This window comes from Siphateles boraxobius, unplaced genomic scaffold (assembly GCF_051911475.1).
Source record: "Siphateles boraxobius isolate OS27281-9 unplaced genomic scaffold, OSU_SipBor_1 26, whole genome shotgun sequence".
NCBI classification, from domain to species: Eukaryota; Metazoa; Chordata; class Actinopteri; order Cypriniformes; family Leuciscidae; genus Siphateles; species Siphateles boraxobius.
In genome coordinates, this window is record NW_027508876.1 from 25007004 (window position 1) to 25025346 (window position 18343).

The following is an 18343-nucleotide window of genomic DNA, read 5'->3' on the forward strand; positions in this document are numbered from 1 at the left end:
CTTACACATCAACAAACCACCTGGCTCCAAAATATCTCATTTCATTGGCTGGATGATCCTACAGACGCTGAACTTATCATCGATGGTTGGCCAGTTTACATGTCAGTCAGAAGCACTAGCCTGAGTGGGCGGTTCTTGTCGGGTGTGAATGACAACGCGTATATTGACGGACACTGTAGATGTGAGAGTCGAGAGATATACATTTAATTAATTAAATTCTAATAAAAAATATTTTAATCCGGATGAAACTCAGTGATGGTGCGTACAATGCATGGTGGCTCCAGCCCCCTTAGCCCACCCATAGGGTCGCCCCTGTAGTGGACTATTTCATAGTATGCGATTTTATAACAACCATTCAGAACAAATCTAGACATAACAATTTGCTAATTACATATTTTAATAATAAATAAATAAAACCCGGTTAGCATTCCCGATTTTGAATACGTTCTTCCGCTTTGTTCCAGATGCGGAAGTGACGCACGGTGCTGCTAGGGCTCGCTGCTGTGCGTAGCTTTGGCGTAGCGTTTGCATCCGACGTAAGAGCGCGATACAGACAACACTACAGACGCGAGCGAAATACTGGATTAATTCGCAAGCTACACAAACAACCAGCGACCGTATGTACCCACAGTCACTATCCGATTAATATACATGGTTTTAGCTGCCCACTTGTGCGGGATTTTGTTTGGGAAAAATAAGCGGATGGATTGAGAAGTGGGACATGAAACGTTAGTGAATTTGGATAAAGTGGGATGCGAGATGCTGCTGTTGGCCTGTAACACCGAGCCGCTGCGCTGCATCCTGCGTGCACAATGTCACGTATATTATGCGCATAAAAGCACGGTCGTCATATGCAGTGATGCTAAAAGCTATCATTTTATCCTTGCATGTAAAATATTAATTGGCCGACCGGTAGAGTCAGTTTACAATCGGGACTTCAGGCTAATTGAAAACCACACTTGTGTTTCAGAGGAGGCACTGAGGCAGATTCATCGAATGCGATGCGTTATGTACATTTGCTTTGGATCAGATTTTTTTTTTCAATTAACTGTTACATGTTGGTGCACGTTTTTAATCTCATATCTCGGATGCATGTAACCAACACGACGTTGCATCTGACATCGGCACGCGATTTAACACATTCCTTTTCATAATCTCGACAGTTTCTTGATATGTCAAAGGATCTATCTTTTTACATGTTACTGAACTCATGCAATGAATTCAAAATCTGTCAAAATATATGTGGCTTTGTGTTTCCAGACATCAAATTTGATTGACAGGTCTACAAAGTATGACTTGTGGTTATAGAGGGACTGAATTCATTAAAATACATGATAAAACTTAACCTTCACAAAGCTTTTTTTCTTTTCTTTGTCCTTACCAACATTGATATGTATTATTTTGTGCCCAATAGCCAGTATGAAGAACCATTTTAATAATTTCTTAAACAGCCATGTATGAGACACATCATGGCCATATTCCAGGATGACAATGTCAAGATTCATCAGGCTCAAATTGTGATAGAATGTTTGGGAGGGAGCATGAAAAATCATTTTCTCACATGAATTGGCACCTCTCAGTCCAGACCTTAAAATCATTGAAAGTTTTTGGGATGTGCTGGAGTAGACTTTACAGTGTGCTGGACTCTTGCATTGTCAATGTCAATACAAGATATTGATCAAAAATGTATACACCTTTTAATGGAAATAACATCACAACATTTATTTCAATCAAGAGGTGCATACATTTTTGGCCTGTAATTTTTCCAAAGAAAAGTGATGCACAATATAACTGTCTAGTAATAGGTCGTTGTTTGGTTGAATGTAACATCTTCTGCTGCCTTCCTCTTTAAAGGTGCAGAAAGATAAACATCATGAACCCTGTTTATAACCCTGCGTCATCAGGGGTTCCTTATGCCAACCCTAAAGGAATAGGATACCCAGGTAACCAGAGATGAGCTCTGTCTCACTTGCATGCAATCGCTTGGAATTGTTTGGAGTTTTCACACTATGTACAATTAAGTTCCAGCACGTTGTCTTTGTTGTTATTGTTTATTGCTGTGATTTTATTTATTTTATTTCTCCTGGACTTCTTGCAGCGGGATTTCCTGTGGGTTATGCAGCGGCAGCTCCAGCGTACTCCCCCAGCATGTACCCTGGTGCTAATCCAGCCTTTCCTACAGGTAAGAGAAGTCCAAACTCGCTCAACTTTAGTGTTTTCATCAGCCAAAACACAGCTGTTAATAATGCAATGAGTTATTACAGGGCTCTCCTTTGCTCAGCCATGAAATATTTCCATAGATTTAAATTTTTGCTATGTTCTAAGAAGCTAGAAAGTGGAGTTCTTGGAGCTTACTTTTTTAATTTTCAGTATTTTTCTTTAACATTTCATGTTACACCTCAACAGTACAGCTTAAAGACAGTCAACTTGAAATGACATTCACTGCCCAATTTGATTTCATAATCTTTAGTGATGCACCAAAATGATTTTTTTTTTTACGGAAACAATGAAACCGAAGTTAAAGTTTTCATTTATAGAAATTGAAAATCAAATGTATTTAATAATAAATAGTCAAATAAAAACTATGTTGTGTATACACATTTAAGTTGCATGCAAGGCAGTATTATATCAACTTTCTAATGATAGGCTTATAATTATGTTTCTACTCCAGTTTATTGTTGAAATATAAACATTTTTGGTAGCTGTTAATAAATTCTGGCTTTCATGACAAATTTATTCAAACATACATTTAATAATAAAGACAAATGGTTAAGTAAAAATATAATGAATATGTAATAAAGTGCAGTCGGCCTTGTCACAGTAATTAGTATCAAAACAACATTTTATTTGAATTTCCTTTTAAAATTGACAGAATCAGGCTTTTAGACTTTTTTTTATTTTAAAAATAACAAAGCATATTGAGATTATTGGATGCTCGGTATGCTACAAATAATGTTAAGTTTTGTTCATGCATCATCTGAGAACAGCATATACTAAAGGATCCAAGTTCATCAAAATGAAGATTGATTAAAAACGACAAATCGCACTGTCAATCCAGCTCTAGCCATCCACACAGTTGGTTACCTGTTGTAGCTTATCCACATTGGGTTCACAAAATAGACACTGAAACAGTCAACACACACCATTGGAGAAGCGCTAAATCATGTCACAGTTTCGGTCGCTGATTTTGGACCAGACGAATATTTTTGTTTGCCAAAATTTCTGTGCATCACTACAAAATTGCATATTTCCAGTGTAAAATATATTTGAGAAGTACTTACTTTTATCCAACTATTTTTATTCATAGGGTCATGTGTGATGCTCACTTTTTAAAAGCAATGTTGCAAATTACTTCATTTTCTTTACCTCTTTAAATGCATTGTCATCCCTACAGGTTATGCTCCCGGGACCCCTTTCAAAATGTCCTGCTCCCCATCAACAGGTGCTGTACCCCCCTATTCCTCATCACCCAACCCCTACCCTGCTGCCGTCTACCCTGTGAGAAGTCCCTACCCCCAGCAGAACCCCTACGCACAAGTAAGGCGATGTCACCATGAAATCGAAATTTACAATTCTTATTTTTTATGGAATTTTGCCGTATTTGTTATGAATGATTTATCAGTATTTAAAAAGAAATTCTAAATAACTTCCCCTCCCTCTTGCATACTCTGATGACCTGTTTACTGGCACGGGGGCGGGACAACCTGTCACTCACATGACATCACAGCAATAGCAAATGACAACCATCCAATCAACTCCCAAAGGACAAAATCAAATCCCGCCCTAACATTTTTTCTTGTTTGAGAAGTCGTTTCACTCAGATTTATGTCTCAATAGGAAAGAAATCTATCGCAACTTCTGTTTCACGCCGTCTTTAAGAATAAGTAATGTCAACCCTGTCCTGTATTTTAAGATATTAGATGTTTTTTCCACAGCAGCAAGGCACTTACTACACACAGCCCCTTTACGCAGCGCCGCCCCATGTCATTCATCATACAACAGTGGTCCAGCCCAACGGCATGCCGGCGGCCATGTATGCCCCTCAAATTCACGCACCCCGTCCTAATGGAGTCGCCATGGGAATGGTTGGAGGCACCACCATGGCGATGTCAGCTGGTGAGTCTCATGAAAATAATCAATGGAAATTCATGTAGTTGGACAAAAAAGGGTGAAAACACTTTTTCCTTTGCAGGGACGTTATTAACTACTCACTCTCCAACCCCGGTCGCGCCCCACCCCTCAATGCCCACGTACCGCCAGCCCGCCACTCCTACCTACAGTTACGTGCCCCCGCAGTGGTGAACACGACACTGTGAGTGCAAATGTTTACCAGCTCTTAAGGTGCGCTCACATGTACCGAAATTTCACTGGTGAAATCCAGGATTCTACAGTATTGGGATTTTCATGTGAGGACGAAAGATTTCCACTGGCAGATTTCAAATTGGGTTCAGTATTTACAATAGATACATTTTGCCTGTAAAATTTCACCAAATTTTGCTAATGTGTGATCGCACCTTCTCTGAGTATATCAGGGGTTCTCAACTCGGGCCCTGAGATTCATTTTCCTCCAGAGTTTACTTCCGACCTTGATTAAACTCACCTTCATACAGCTTTCTAGTAATCCTGAAGACCTTGATTGGCTTGTTCAGGTTTGTTTTGCCCCGTTTACACCTGGTATTAAGATATGTTTTGTTCAATCGGATCACAAGTAGATGAGGGAGACACATAACTGTTTACACCTGGTATTTTAATCCTTCTCTTTTATCCACTGTCAACCACTTCTGTCCTGATTGCTTCCAGGGGAGGGTCTATAGGCAGGTAAATGCATGGTCTTTTTCAGATCTTTTGATCTAATGGATGAAGTAAGCTCACGCAATTTACATATATATGCACCCGGAGACGACGGAAAAACCCACAGAGAGCAGAAGCTTTTTGTTTTTCGTAATGTTGACATATTGAGTCAGTAGGCAGAGAGTAGGGGGTCTTTTGTGGCTGTTCGAACACATTTGACCACATGTTTACACTACGAAAGCAATCCGGGCGAATTTTTGACTACCTCTGGAAGTGGTTGAAAGTGGACACTTAGACCGTTTACACCTGTATTTAGCGATCCGATCGACCAAAACACATCTTAATACCAGGTGTAAACAGGGCCTTTGATTAGGGTTGGAGATAAACTGCACAGGAAAATGGATTTCAAGGGCCACAGTTGAGAATCCCTGGATTATACACTAACAAAATAACATGATTTTGTTGTCCCTATTTGAAATAATTGTCTTTTTGTCATCTTTAGGTCAAAAGATAGATATGCATTCTCACTGTCCAGTATTTTACAATTGGAGCTGACACTACATGTACTATCTGAAAGTTGCTCTTCCTTCCAAACATAATGTGAATCCGACTCCAGTTGGCAGATGAAAGGAAAGAGTATCTTCATAGTCCGGCTCTATAACAACTTCCCATCTTTCACTCATTCTACGACATATCTCACGGCCGAAGAACAGACAAGCTCTTCAGGCTGAATTGTGTTGTGTGGACTGTCTTGCAGTTTTTAGCTAACTCTTTAATTGGCGAAACCGGAAAGGGAGTTGGAATTAGTTTTAATTGGAATACCTATTGAATGCATGTATATATTTAAAAATGGATAAAAAGAGACAAAAAAAAATCCCATCAGCACTAGCTCATTCTACCACATATGACAGATGCAAAACCATCAGCAGTTATCTCAAGCAAAAATCCAAAGGGATTGGGAGAAAAACAACTGTACATTAAATGCAATGTCTTAATTGTTATTTCATACAAGATATTAATAACGTTAGCATTTAAAATAACTTTTTTTGTTTGTTCTTTTTCCTGGTTTTAATTTGGGTATTTGTAACTGCAGGCATGGTTCGTCTTCTCTGGGTGACGGTGTGTTTGTTACTGGTTTGCCCCTCTTGAAGACGAACCCTTAGGGTTTGTGCCTCCGCTTCATATGCCTGTTTTTAGTTGATAAGTTTTATCACTCTACATGCTCTCGCTGCAGTTAATTGTTGCACTAATTGTCTGTGTGTGTACATAAATTGGTTGACTAAGCTGTATTGGTACTGAGAGCATGCTTACTCATTTGTGTACCTCTGGCTTGGTTTTCTGAACTTTTAAAGTCTGACCGAAAAATGTACATTGGAATCGCACCGAGTTTGCAAAATTTTAAATGGTAAATTGTTTATGTGCTTAATTCAAGAAAAAAGAAAACTCAATTAAGTTGATTTGATAACACTACTGGTGGTTACCTTTGAGGAGGTGAATTTGAGTTTAGTTATTATTGACCCAAAACTCTACATTGCTTGTTTCCTCAAGATTACACAGTAACTGAATTTCATTGTCTTTTTACTTTAAACATTGCCTATGTCACTTCGGTTAAAGAATGTTTTGTAATGTTTAATGTGTTTTTGTTTTGTATTTTCAAAAAAGACCAACAAATAAATACAATAATAAATTAGGAGTTGTCTAGTTTTACTGTTGATGTGTTAGATAGCAATTAAGGACACTGTTTAAAGGTTCTAGTCATGGAAAACCCCTATCAAATGCCTTTTTTTGAATGACGATTTATCAAATCTGTCTGAAATTTTATGAATTTTTAAAAATAATTATCTAGTAATCAAAAATGATGAGAGAGGACATAACCGAAGATACGTGAACGCGATTCTATACCAACTTCAATCACTGGATGTCGCCATTAGTCCATGTCAATTAACATTATTATTATAATCAAAAACGTTCAAGACTATGTATTGTTTTTCCCAGCTCTCTTCCAGTGGCTTATTCTGTTGGTTTTGGCATACCAAAATTGGGCTTAGGCCCACTTGGTTAAATTCCTTAATCGTAGTACAGGTAATATAGTTTTACTGTGCGCGAGTCAATTTACTTTGAAACATTTAAAAGCTCGCGCTTATTATGAAATTGACCGTTACAAACCAAACCGCTCGCCTCACGGTGTACTCGACGACTGTAAGTTACTCGTTCGGTTTACAATACAAACGACTTTCTCATAAAGGTAAGAAATTGTTTTGAACGACAATATTAGATGGCATTCGACGACTTCAGTCCCTTCATACTTTTTAAAGCATTTAAAAGACCTCTCAAATGTGTTGTGAGAAGAACTAACGTTAGTATATTTTTGAAAAACATCTTCTAACTCAATCTGTTAGCCAGCCAGTTTAAACATTCAGTATCAATAACGTTACTCCTCACACCTTAAAATATCTATTTATTAACTCCAAGTGTGTTTTGTATTTTATTACTAAATTTTATTTTATGAGACTCAGACATGCTGTTTTTTAAATCTCTTTAGTGTAACGTTAAAGCAGTATGGATACAGGTGATACAAGTCAAACAATCACTCGTTCTGCAGAAGATGCACAGGTAAAGTTAACTGAATGCTACAACAATGTTAAAAGTCACTGTCTTTTTCTGCCACAATGTATGGGATTTCAGTTTAAATTAAAGGGTAGATCTTTGTAAAAAATGTAGGGTTTGTCCTAAATTACGCACTATGCACTTATATACTATGTATGTACTCAACCGTGTAGTATATGAATGTTATAAGGTTGTGTCATTCAACATTGGAGTCTTTCTTCAGCATCGCTGATTCCGGAAGTAAGTTATATTTTCTATGCCCCTAATCCTACCCATCTCCACCCCTTGGATCTTGATCCGACTTATCCTTGTGGATCTCATGTACTGCATTGAGGTGCTACTGGAAGTCTTAGGGTGCTTTCACACCTGGATCGATTTGTTTTGTTCCGGAACAGATCCGAAACAGAATACTTTGTTCCGAATCAATTTAAGGGTGCTTTCACACCTGGATCGATTTGTTTTGTTCCGAAACAGAATACTTTGTTCCGAATCAATTTAATAAGTCACTCTGTTCACACCACACTGTTGTAAAGCGGTCCAAATCGTGGCCAATTCCAGGGCTTTCCTTACGCCATTACGTCACTACCTCATGCGTGCAGGTCGCGCATTCCATTGTGGGACATCGCCATGACAACAGTAGCCTAACACAAAATGAATCACGGGTTGACTGAGGAAACAGTAGGTTGTCTGAGGTTGCCTCTGAAATATGTGGTCAGCATACAGAGCATACAGAGTCCATCTTCTACGGCGAATCCGTGCAGCTGCACGTCTTCTGATTATGGCCATCAGTTCAGTGTTTTGTCGAAGTCTGGACTCACGTTGGAACTGGTTATTTTGTTCATTCACAGCACATTGATACATTAACCACAACAACATACCGCAACAAATCAGCAAAATACGCTGCCGAAGCTCCATGTTGACAAGCGATCTATTGGCGTCTGTTGCCAGGCAACACATTGATTTGTTCTGGTTTGTGGGTCGGTTGTGTTCTCACTACAAACGAACCGCTTCAGGGTTCGTATGGAATCGAGCCGAGACCACCTCGGTTGTTTTGTTCCGATTCAGAGTGCGATTGTTGTGTTCACATAAGACCAAACGAACCGGACCAAAAGGGAAACGCCCCTTTGTTTCGGAACAACATCTCCAATCGATCCAGGTGTGAAAGCACCCTTAGAGTTATAAGTCATGAACCAAGTCAATCAGCTACGAGGGGAATCACAACATTACAAACTTCGATTTGAAGCAAACACGTTTTGAAAATCGGAAAAAATGACAAGGGTACAAGACTGTGTAGATTTACTGAGGAAAGGAACTAACGTTACAATCCCATGTAATTTAGCATTGCGTACAGCATCATCAGATCATTTTTGAAGAGATATAAAACAAATGTTGATTATATATACAGGTGGCCGGCTACTTTTGGCTAGAAGTGGGCATTCAATGGAGTCCACGGGAGGCGAATTATGAATGGAGGTGAAGCGACGCAACTGGCGCATGATAATTGGTCATTGAACCAGGTTTTGGTTCTTTTGGCAGTGTGGGCAGGTGCAAATCCTGCTGGAAAATGAAGGAAGCATGAAGTGCTCTGAAAATGTCCTGGTAGACGGCTACGTTGACTCTGGATTTAATAAAGCACAGTGGACCAAAGTCCTCTTTTCTGATGAGAGCAAATTTTGCATCTCATTTGGAAACCAAGGTCCCAGAGTCTGGAAGAAGAATGGAGAGGCACACAATCCAAGATGCTTGAAGTCCAGTGTGAAGTTTCCACAGTCTGTGTTGGTTTGGGGAGCCATGTCATCGGCTGGAGTTGGTCCACTGTGCTGTCCACTCAACGCAGCCGTCTACCAGGACATTTTCAGAGCACTTCCTGCTTCCTTCAGCAGACAAGCTTTATGGAGATGCTTCCTTCATTTTCCAGCAGGATTTGCACCTGCCCACACTGCCAAAAGAACCAAAACCTGGTTCAATGACCATGGTATTCCTGTGTAATTACTGTGTGATTTCATGTAATATTCTAATTTCCTGGGATTTTGATTTTGTGGGTTTCATAAGCTGTAAGCCATAATCATCAAAATTATAACAAATAAAGTCTTGAAATATCTGACTTTGCATGTAATGAGTCTATATAATATTTTAGTTTCACCTGTTAAGTTGAATTCTTGAAATAAATCAACTTTTTGATGATATTCTAATTATATGACCAGCACCTGTATATATTTTAAGTTTTTGGCAAATCATGCATATATGTGTGTGTATATATATATATATATATATAGAGAGAGAGAGAGAGAGAGGCTGATTTGCTTGAATAGAAATCAAATCTGAAATCTCAACTTTCTAGAGTAGGTACTTATTTTGAATAATTACTTCATGACCGCTTAAAAGTATGCTCTATATAGTGTGAATGTGTGCAGTATGAATTTAATCTGGACGTACTATTTCTACTATTCGCCATATTGTCATTATCATGCGCCAGTTGCGTCGCTTCACCTCCATTCATAATTCGCCTCCCATGGCCTCCATTGAATGCCCACTTCTAGCAAAAAGTAGCCGGTCATCCAGGGACTTTATTGCCTTCTTTTTTATGAGTACTCTGAATTCAGATATACTTTTGTCACATACAGTTGTTCGCCTGCTATATACTAGGGAAGTATGCGATCTCGGATGCAGCCCAAGTCTTTTCAATATGAACACTTCAGGCAGACCCATAGACCACAATGCAACACGATTGTGACATCACAGCAGATCGCGCTTAATTCACCTCCACCCCACACAACTCTATTGTATGATATTGGAGTTATTTTGACATACATTCAACTGTGTAATACTTATAGCTACCTTAAGCTGACTGTTTTTTACACAGTTATAATTTATTGTACTGTCTAGGGCATTTCATTTAAACACATTGCAAGGGTTCTGCCAGTAGAGGGCACTAGTGCAACTTAAACAATGATGTACATCCGAGTGAACGAGTTGGAGGGAAGTTAGCGTGGGAAGGGCATAATAAATGGACTTAAATGCAGTGTATACACTACTCGCACTGTTTATACAGCACAGAATAGTGCATAAGTACTCAAATTGGGACACACCTACCACCTCTTGTCATGGGTTCTCTTTAAAACTCAATTTGTCAATTTTAATAGTGCACAGTTTCCTCTGAACAGCTTCAGTGTGATGTGGTGTCTCTGAGTGACTGAGTAAGACAGTGGGTTCAGACGTGTGTGACTGTGATCTGGTCGCGCATGTAGGTGGCAGGTGGAAAAAAGCGTAGGAATGACCTTTTGTGCTTTGGAAAATCATATGTGTGTGATCTAAACCTCACAGATTACTGTAGGTATTAATCACAAGATCACCATAAGGTCCTTCTTGTAGCCTACATGTAACCCTATGTATATGGCGGGTTGAAATCAGGGATTCAGAAAATACGTTTTTTAGGAATAGTTCATTAAAAAAAAGTATTCTGATGATTTATGTAATTTTTTTTACTTTTTTTATCTTAATAATAAAAACCTATTTCTACTCAGGCATCATCAGTAATTTGTAAAGACGAAAACGCTAGAGGGGATCTCCCAGACTCTTCTACCAGTACACATCTGGGTGACTGTCTAAAAGATGAAGATGCAGAAAAGAAGTTCGACGTTGAGGCATCCTCAAAAAATCTTTTCAACAACACCAATGCAGGCCCCTTCAGTGAGGCATTTCAAAGACATATTTCCCATGTACAGTGGCCCCAAAATCTATTTAGACACTTTTGGGCACACTTAAGTTACACTTTAAAATGAATGAATGCCATTGCATTATATATAAAAAAATATAAAACCAAATGGCAATTCCCAAACAACTAAATACTTTTCTGAGCCATTTCCCCGTAACGTTTAACAATCAGAAAGTATTCAAATACTTTACGCAATTTTAAATCTATTTTATTATTTAAAACTCTGCAAACATTTTTTTGTGCTGACTTTCTTTAAAAAAAAGAAAAAACCAAAAAACCTTTTGAGGCCACTGTAGGTGTTTTCTTAAACATCATTGTAAAATCAAAAGTATGCAAATGCACAGGCTGTCCTCGTGTGACTTTTGTTTTATTATTCTGAAGTCTCCGTCAACCAGACCGGCAGTGTCCAATTTATCCCCTGCCAGCAGAGATATGAAACCTTCACTTCATGGCCTAGGTCTCCCATAATGCAGTATGCTGTCCACTCCAGGAATGGCACCTACATTGTGTCTGACAATAAGGGCAAAGGTAATGATGTTGTCATTTATTTCATTCATTTGGATTATACTCTCATTTTGTTATAATACCATATAGACAAAACCAAGCTTTATTATGGGAGTGATTGGTACCATAGATTTTGAAGTCCAAAAAAAAAAACACATCCGTCCGTCCATCATTAAAATAAACCATACAGCTCCAATGGATTAATAAAGGGTCAGTGATTATAGTTGATAAAGTTCTAAATATGGATATTTATCTTACAAAAACTCATCGCTTCGCTTCAGAAGGCCTTTATTAACCCCCTGGAGCCGTATGGATTATTTTTTTGATGGATGCGCTTTTTGGAGCATCAAATACTCAGGGTCTATTCACTCCCATTATAAAGCTTGGGTAATTCTTATGAGAACATGCTCTGGTCACATTTGGCCTCAAAATAAATGATATTTTGCATGACAATGATGCTCTTTTTTTTGGGCCATTAAGATTATTTTTCTTTGCCTTTGACATTATTTCCATGACAATTAAGAAATGAGAACGGTTTTCCAAAAAAATCTCTAAAAATAGATTTAAATATTTTTTTTATATAGCCTACAGTTCAGAAGTTTGGAGTTAGTCCATTTTTTTTATGTTTTTGAAGGAAGCTTCTTGCTTCTCAAGAAATATTTTCTTGAAATAAAATAATGTTTTCTATTGTAATATATTTTAAAATGTAATTTATTTCTGTGATGGCAAAGCTGATATTTCAGCAGCCATTCCTCCAGTCTTCAGTGTCACATGATCCTTCTAAAATCATTCTAATATGCTAATTTTTTGTAACAATGTAAAAGTCTTCAGTTTCGCCTTTGATCATTTTAATGCATCCTTGCTGAATTTCTTTCACAACATCTTAATGCCCCAACAATTGGAATGGTGTATTCCTTTCTTTTTTTTTTTTTGGGTGAAATGTGATCCGTACATGTTCCTGTCAGTTTTCATGCAATTCACAGCCTTCCAAAGAACTTTTGTGCATAAATGAATGTCAGCACTGCTTGCTTAAAATGAAAAGCAGGCTTTCCAAAACAATATCACATGACATTGTACATAATACATCTTACTTCTTTTGAAACCTTAATTGAAAACAAAATCTAGAGACAGTCGTATGCATAAAAAACTGCCTTTGCTTCTATAGTCTGCTTTGATCCGGTTCACTGTCTGATGTGTGAATGACGACAGAGGGGGGTGGGGGAAGGAAGGGCTGGCTCCGCTAGCCACTGCGTTACTGACATCAGGAGGCCAATGATGTCATAGTGATGTCAATGGCCCTGACAGTGACTGTACACTTAGCTTGTGGTTTGGGCATCATTGCATGCTGACAGCAGAGAGAGACAGCCAGGCTTTCAGCTCACTATATATGGCTGTGACTGGAGATGAGACAGAATCAGGTACGTTGGCTGTTTCTTGTGGTTATTATGCGCTTTTCACCGTGTTTAACAATACATTTAATACACTTAAAATACCTCCCTTTATTTTGGTTGTTTTTCCTCTGGATTTGGTTGGTTATGTTAAATTTGATTCGACAATGTTCAGAGAATATGAACAGACAATCAATATTTCAAATGCCCAAACAAAACTTTAAAGTTTTGGTAGAGACACAGAGATGGTACTAAGAAATTGATGTATGATTATCTTGGGTATCGAATCTGTTTTCTTATATTCTTGCAATGGGTCATCATCTCTACAGCATGCAACAGGCTAAAAATATAATTTTTCACATAATAGATTTTATTGCTCCCTGTTGAGTCCCTCTGTTACCCTCACTTGTTTCTTTCAGCACCTCTGTTGCTCGCTCTCTCTCTGAAACACATGAATGCGCTGCCCACTCACAGTGCAGCTTACGTCATCTTGTTTCCTGGAATTGAACACCAGCAGGGAAATGTAAATGCTGAACAGAAAATAAGATGTACATTGACGTCAGTTCAAAGTCATGCTGTGAATACAAGCAGCTCCTTTTGCGAGAGCAAGACTTCTAAATTAATCATCTTTTAGACTGTGCCACAGTCTCCAAGGAAACAACGAGAATCAGACGTAAAGATATGTTGCTTATTTTGCTGTGTAATTTTTCAAAATTGTTCATAAGCTTTATAAATTTATTTCATTAGTTTCAGTGAAGAGAGATCAAAAAGTAAAAACTTTCAATCATGCAAGCCTCCCATGTGACCTGCTGCATGGTGTAATATGTGACTGTGACCACATAGTTTGCGGCTTCTGGTGGAAATTGATTCACTTTGCTTTCAAAAGAGCAGGATGGTTGCATGTTGCATGCTGCACAAATATGCTGGAGCCTTTATTGGTGTGAAATCCAGTTTATCACCTCACCACGAGTAGACCTGTGTACAGTCTAACACTGTGACATACTCAGCAGCAACACAATGTGTTTGTTGATCTCTAGTGGGTATTAATTCAATGCCTGTGGACCTTGCAGACATTTGATTCTGTTGATCCTCAGGCCTGTTTAGTAGCATGGTGATATTCATGGACTTCAGAATGAACTCTTGTCGTGGAAATTCTCAATACAAATACAACCTACTAATTCTGACTTCACTACTGACAATTTAAACAACTTTCAGTTGTTAATAATAATAACTACACTATCTCAAGGTAATTCCCTAAATACTTACAATACAATCCAATAATTCCCTGAAGTATGGTGACGGCATCCCGTCAAGAAGCTACAATAACTACCTCAATCACACATGAGCTCTCTATACACTCTCATTGCCTTCTCAGGTGGCTGGTCCGACACAGGATCATTAATACTAAGAGTATGTAACGCAGTTCAGATGTTATGGTAAGGAGGAGGCGGGATAATAAAACAAACAACACAACATAAATCCAGCCCTGGCTTTTCTCGTCCTTCGTCGCCGCTCCTCCTTTTATGCTTCCTGCGTAGCGCAAGTGTCACTCATCAGCTATCACGCAACCGGCATCGCTTTGCTGGAATTAAGTTTTATTTACGGTCAGATCACTGGTCACAACAACCAAGTGAGTCTCCTGAATAGAAAGATACATGTACATTTTAAATCATACAGTTGAGTAAAAATCAATTTCACTCAAGTCTTCTTCACTGTGATTTGTTAAAGTGATTGGTTTGTAATGATCTATGATAATATGACTGTTAGTTCTACTGTGTTAAGCACTTTTTGGGTAAGTATATAATGGTCTTTGACCTGAGCATCCTAAGTCTGCATTTCTCAGTACATTTAATGTTGAAAATACCCATTACATAAAATATTTCTATCACAACTCCATGTCAGTATAATCTTTTATAATCTGTAAATATAAATAATAATAAAAAAGCATTATATCTATTTATGCTTAAAGTTATGCATTTAAGAATATTGAGATGTGTTTGCATTCATTCTTTCTATTTTAAATTTGAGACAAGTACCATGACAAATATGTAACTTCAAATTAACCACTGATTGTTTGCTGATGGAGATTAGCAATTGCAACTCTCAACCACAATGACGTCTAACTGTCACCACGGGTATGTTTGCAGAGTTTTTCTCGATAATCTCCACCTTCTGGCTGTCATAAGCATAAAGTCATTAATCTCTGCTCGATCTAATTGACATGTTTGTTGCAAATTGTCAGGGGTCCCACTCATCCTGAAAAACCTTGAATTTTATAATTCATGTGAGAGGAAACTTACCTAGAATAAGTTTCCTGAAAAGTAATTAGTTATTTTTGTTGTAATGTTAACTCTATTAAACCATTTATTTTCAGATTTATTTATTTATTTTTGTATTCCATAAACAGTGCCTTTGTATAAAAAACAATAACTCACTTATTATCTTGGTTATGAAATGTGCCCAAAAAAGCTTTAGAACACTTCTTTTTGTGAAATGTTTTGTTTGAAATCTTGCATTAAAATGGTTTACAATTGTTTAATATTTTGCCTTATATGCATAAGTGTTCATAGCGTCCCATTAGTTTCCAAATACTCTCTGAGACTTCTGTACATAACCGGAATAGCAGTAGTGCCCAGTACAGTCATAACAATAACCACAACATTTAGCTGACGCTTTTATCCAAAGCGACCTTACAATTGCTAATTATGTCAGAGGTCGCACGCCTCTGGAGCAACTAGGGGTTAAGTGTCTTGCTCAGGAACACATTGGTGTCTTACAGTGGATTCAACCCGGGTCTCTCACACCAAATGCATGTGTCTTATCCATTGCGCCATCACAACAATGTACTGTTATTGCTTAAATATTGCTGGTGCAGGGCTAAACAATAAAGATGACCTGGGACCAATGTGAGAGAGATTTGGGTCATTTGTTGTAAATAGTTTTATTCATTTGTAAAGAAAACATACAGTTTATTGATAATTTTAAATATAAAAATGAAATATTCAGGGTCAAAAACTCAACTACTTGCCAGCAAATAAAAATATTCTTGTTTGTAACAACATGTCCAGTAAATGTTTTCTAATAAAAGTCTTTGAAAAGAACTGGTCCTCTGTAAACGGTTGTGTTTGTGTGTTTTTGCAGCCACTCCTGGAGGTATGTCTGCATATCAGATTTCCTCTCCTGCATCTGGCCTTTCCCAGATGAATGACAGCTCATCCGGGTCTCTTCCCAGCCCTCAGCAGCTGGCTGAGGACGCGTCACGCAAGCGAGAACACCGACTGATGAAAAACAGGTAATGCCCAGGCATCCTTCCCCATTCCAGCATTACCACTGTATTCTGTAGCCTAAGAGCATGAAATCCTTATATCAGCCTATTCTTTTTGCATGATATTATAAGCAGCTTGTCTGTCTTGGTGTGTTGGTTGGGCCTTCTATCAGCTCTTTCCGCTTCTGAGGCCTCAAGTTCTTCTGTTGCATCCATTGGCCTGCTTTCAGCTTTCATACTGGTTTCATCTTGGGTTTGAACATTATGTTTCACTTTTCAGTGTGTGGAGCATGTGCTAAAAGCTTTCTTTGTTTCATGGCAATGCTTAGAATAGAAAAACTCGGCTTGTGGAATCATTTGCGTTGCACATGCACATAATAGTACTCACAACTCAAGCTTTCCCGGTTTGGACTTAATTTGCATTTCCATGCTTGCCACGATGATATTCTGCATTTCTGACTTGCATGCAGTGGGACCTGTAAACAAAATGTAAGATTTACAGGATTCATGCTCACGAGCCTCTCTGTTGTTGCTTCCAGGGAAGCTGCCCGGGAATGCCGGCGGAAGAAGAAAGAATATGTCAAATGTCTCGAGAACCGAGTTGCCGTGCTTGAAAAACAAAACAAGATGCTCATTCAAGAACTCAAGGCTCTTAAAGACATTTACTGTCACAAAACCGAGTAACAGTCCATTGCAAGCCGAACACTAAAGACTATCGTTTACAGAGCTGCCACAAATTGGCAAACGTGCTTTTCACGCAATGTCTAGCCACCGCTCGTACTATTTGATATGATGACAGCAGCATGGTTGTGTTGTCCCGCGTGCGAAAGATGGTGACGTGCATGTGTGTTTGCTAGAGGCCTGAGGCTCCAGAGCCATTCAATGTGGTGTGTTGCCCGTGTTGCTTATGCTTTTTGCAGGACGGCGGCCAAAGAGTACAGACGCAGGCAGAAGGACTATGTGCGGAGCCTAGAGACACGCATCGCCATGATGGAGAACCAGAGACAGAAAATGACAGAAGAGCTGGACAGTCTAAAGGAATTGTGCACTGGGAAGTCCCATTCATTTTAGTGGCACAATAGACTGCTGCTATCTGTTTGATTCGGTTCCTGTTTTACTGTATAATATTGTTGTCATATGTGAGTTTTATATCTTTTGTGAAAATTGAACAATAGACCAGCACTGCCTATGCTCATTAGGCTTTTTAAAAAATAAAAATAAATTATATTGACAATTGGATTATATATTTCAAATGTTTCAAGGTTGACAACTATCTACTTTAAGATACATTTTTTTAAAGGACCGATTATATGAGTCATTCATAAATACACCAGCTCCAAAATGACTATAGCTAGTGTATATACTTACTGTAATAATTGTTGGTGGAAGAGATATATGTTGAGTTTTTGTGTTTATTGCTGTTTCTGGCATTTTAATAAAGTTCAGTCTCTTTTAAAACAATGTAACTAAATAAACCAAATACTTAAAACGATGAAAGTTTGTTTGTAACAAATATATTCTTGAATACTTCTTGGTAAGTGGCACAGTCCTTCAGAGTTTCCATAGAGACTATCAGCACAGTTTTATCTGTTTTTCTGTCTGAAATATTTATAGTGCATAGCTTTTGATTAAATAAATATATCGAGTTCTCAATTTGATTAATTTTGCTGTTGTTGCTTTTTATGTCGAGAGATAGTGTTGTGTTTGGAAATGTTTCACAGTAGCTTACTACCATGATTTATCCCTGTAACAAAATGTCCCCCAAAATACTGAATTACGTTTAAATGCTCTCTCTGTATTTCCTGCTTACTTTCAAGATATTTAGACTAGAATAATGTCAATTAGTTGGGACTGCCTGAAGTCACATAACCTACCTACTGCTTGCAGTCTAATTTGAATTGGACAAGACTGATTACTACTGCTTGTTTAAACTGCTATTGGCCAAAAGAAAACATTGCTGAATTCAAAACCGCATTCTAACACTCTACTTTTACTCTTTGTGCCATAGAAAGAAATAGGGGAAAATAGGAAGAGTGGTATGCTAGTATGCGGTTCTGAAATCAGAATGCAACT

The 18343-nt window shown here is 38.2% G+C and overlaps 2 protein-coding genes across 7 annotated transcripts; both read left to right on the plus strand.

Moving 5' to 3' along the window:
* The first annotated feature begins 459 nt into the window (after positions 1 to 459).
* On the plus strand, positions 460 to 6481 carry fam168b (family with sequence similarity 168 member B). 3 transcript variants are annotated; one of them, XM_077245115.1, is made up of 7 exons: positions 460 to 617; positions 1855 to 1943; positions 2099 to 2182; positions 3395 to 3537; positions 3921 to 4116; positions 4193 to 4312; positions 5294 to 6481. In XM_077245115.1, the coding sequence occupies exons 2-6, from the start codon at positions 1874 to 1876 to the stop codon at positions 4300 to 4302; spliced, it is 603 nt and encodes a 200-aa protein (XP_077101230.1). In that variant the 5' UTR covers positions 460 to 617; positions 1855 to 1873; the 3' UTR covers positions 4303 to 4312; positions 5294 to 6481. The 3 variants fall into 3 exon arrangements, with proteins under 3 accessions (XP_077101230.1, XP_077101231.1, XP_077101232.1); XM_077245116.1 differs by having other exon boundaries at positions 3936 to 4116; XM_077245117.1 differs by having other exon boundaries at positions 3939 to 4116.
* Positions 6482 to 7331: 850 nt separating this feature from the next.
* On the plus strand, positions 7332 to 17928 carry cremb (cAMP responsive element modulator b). 4 transcript variants are annotated; one of them, XM_077245112.1, is made up of 5 exons: positions 7332 to 7404; positions 10923 to 11088; positions 11495 to 11641; positions 16147 to 16297; positions 16810 to 17928. In XM_077245112.1, the coding sequence occupies exons 1-5, from the start codon at positions 7351 to 7353 to the stop codon at positions 16952 to 16954; spliced, it is 663 nt and encodes a 220-aa protein (XP_077101227.1). In that variant the 5' UTR covers positions 7332 to 7350; the 3' UTR covers positions 16955 to 17928. The 4 variants fall into 4 exon arrangements, with proteins under 4 accessions (XP_077101227.1, XP_077101226.1, XP_077101228.1 ...); XM_077245111.1 differs by having other exon boundaries at positions 17191 to 17928; XM_077245113.1 differs by lacking the exon at positions 7332 to 7404 and adding an exon at positions 8608 to 8676 and having other exon boundaries at positions 17191 to 17928.
* The last annotated feature ends 415 nt before the right edge of the window (positions 17929 to 18343 follow it).

Coding starts and splice junctions, on each gene's coding strand:
- cremb (XM_077245111.1), top strand. CDS start 7,351: ATGGATACAGGTGATACAAGTCAAACAATCACTCGTTCTGCAGAAGAT. Junction 11,642..16,146: donor GTCTGACAATAAGGGCAAAG/GTAATGATGTTG, acceptor GTGTTTTTGCAG/CCACTCCTGGAGGTATGTCT. Junction 16,298..17,190: donor CACCGACTGATGAAAAACAG/GTAATGCCCAGG, acceptor TGCTTTTTGCAG/GACGGCGGCCAAAGAGTACA.
- fam168b (XM_077245115.1), top strand. CDS start 1,874: ATGAACCCTGTTTATAACCCTGCGTCATCAGGGGTTCCTTATGCCAAC. Junction 1,944..2,098: donor TAAAGGAATAGGATACCCAG/GTAACCAGAGAT, acceptor GACTTCTTGCAG/CGGGATTTCCTGTGGGTTAT. Junction 4,117..4,192: donor CACCATGGCGATGTCAGCTG/GTGAGTCTCATG, acceptor TTTCCTTTGCAG/GGACGTTATTAACTACTCAC.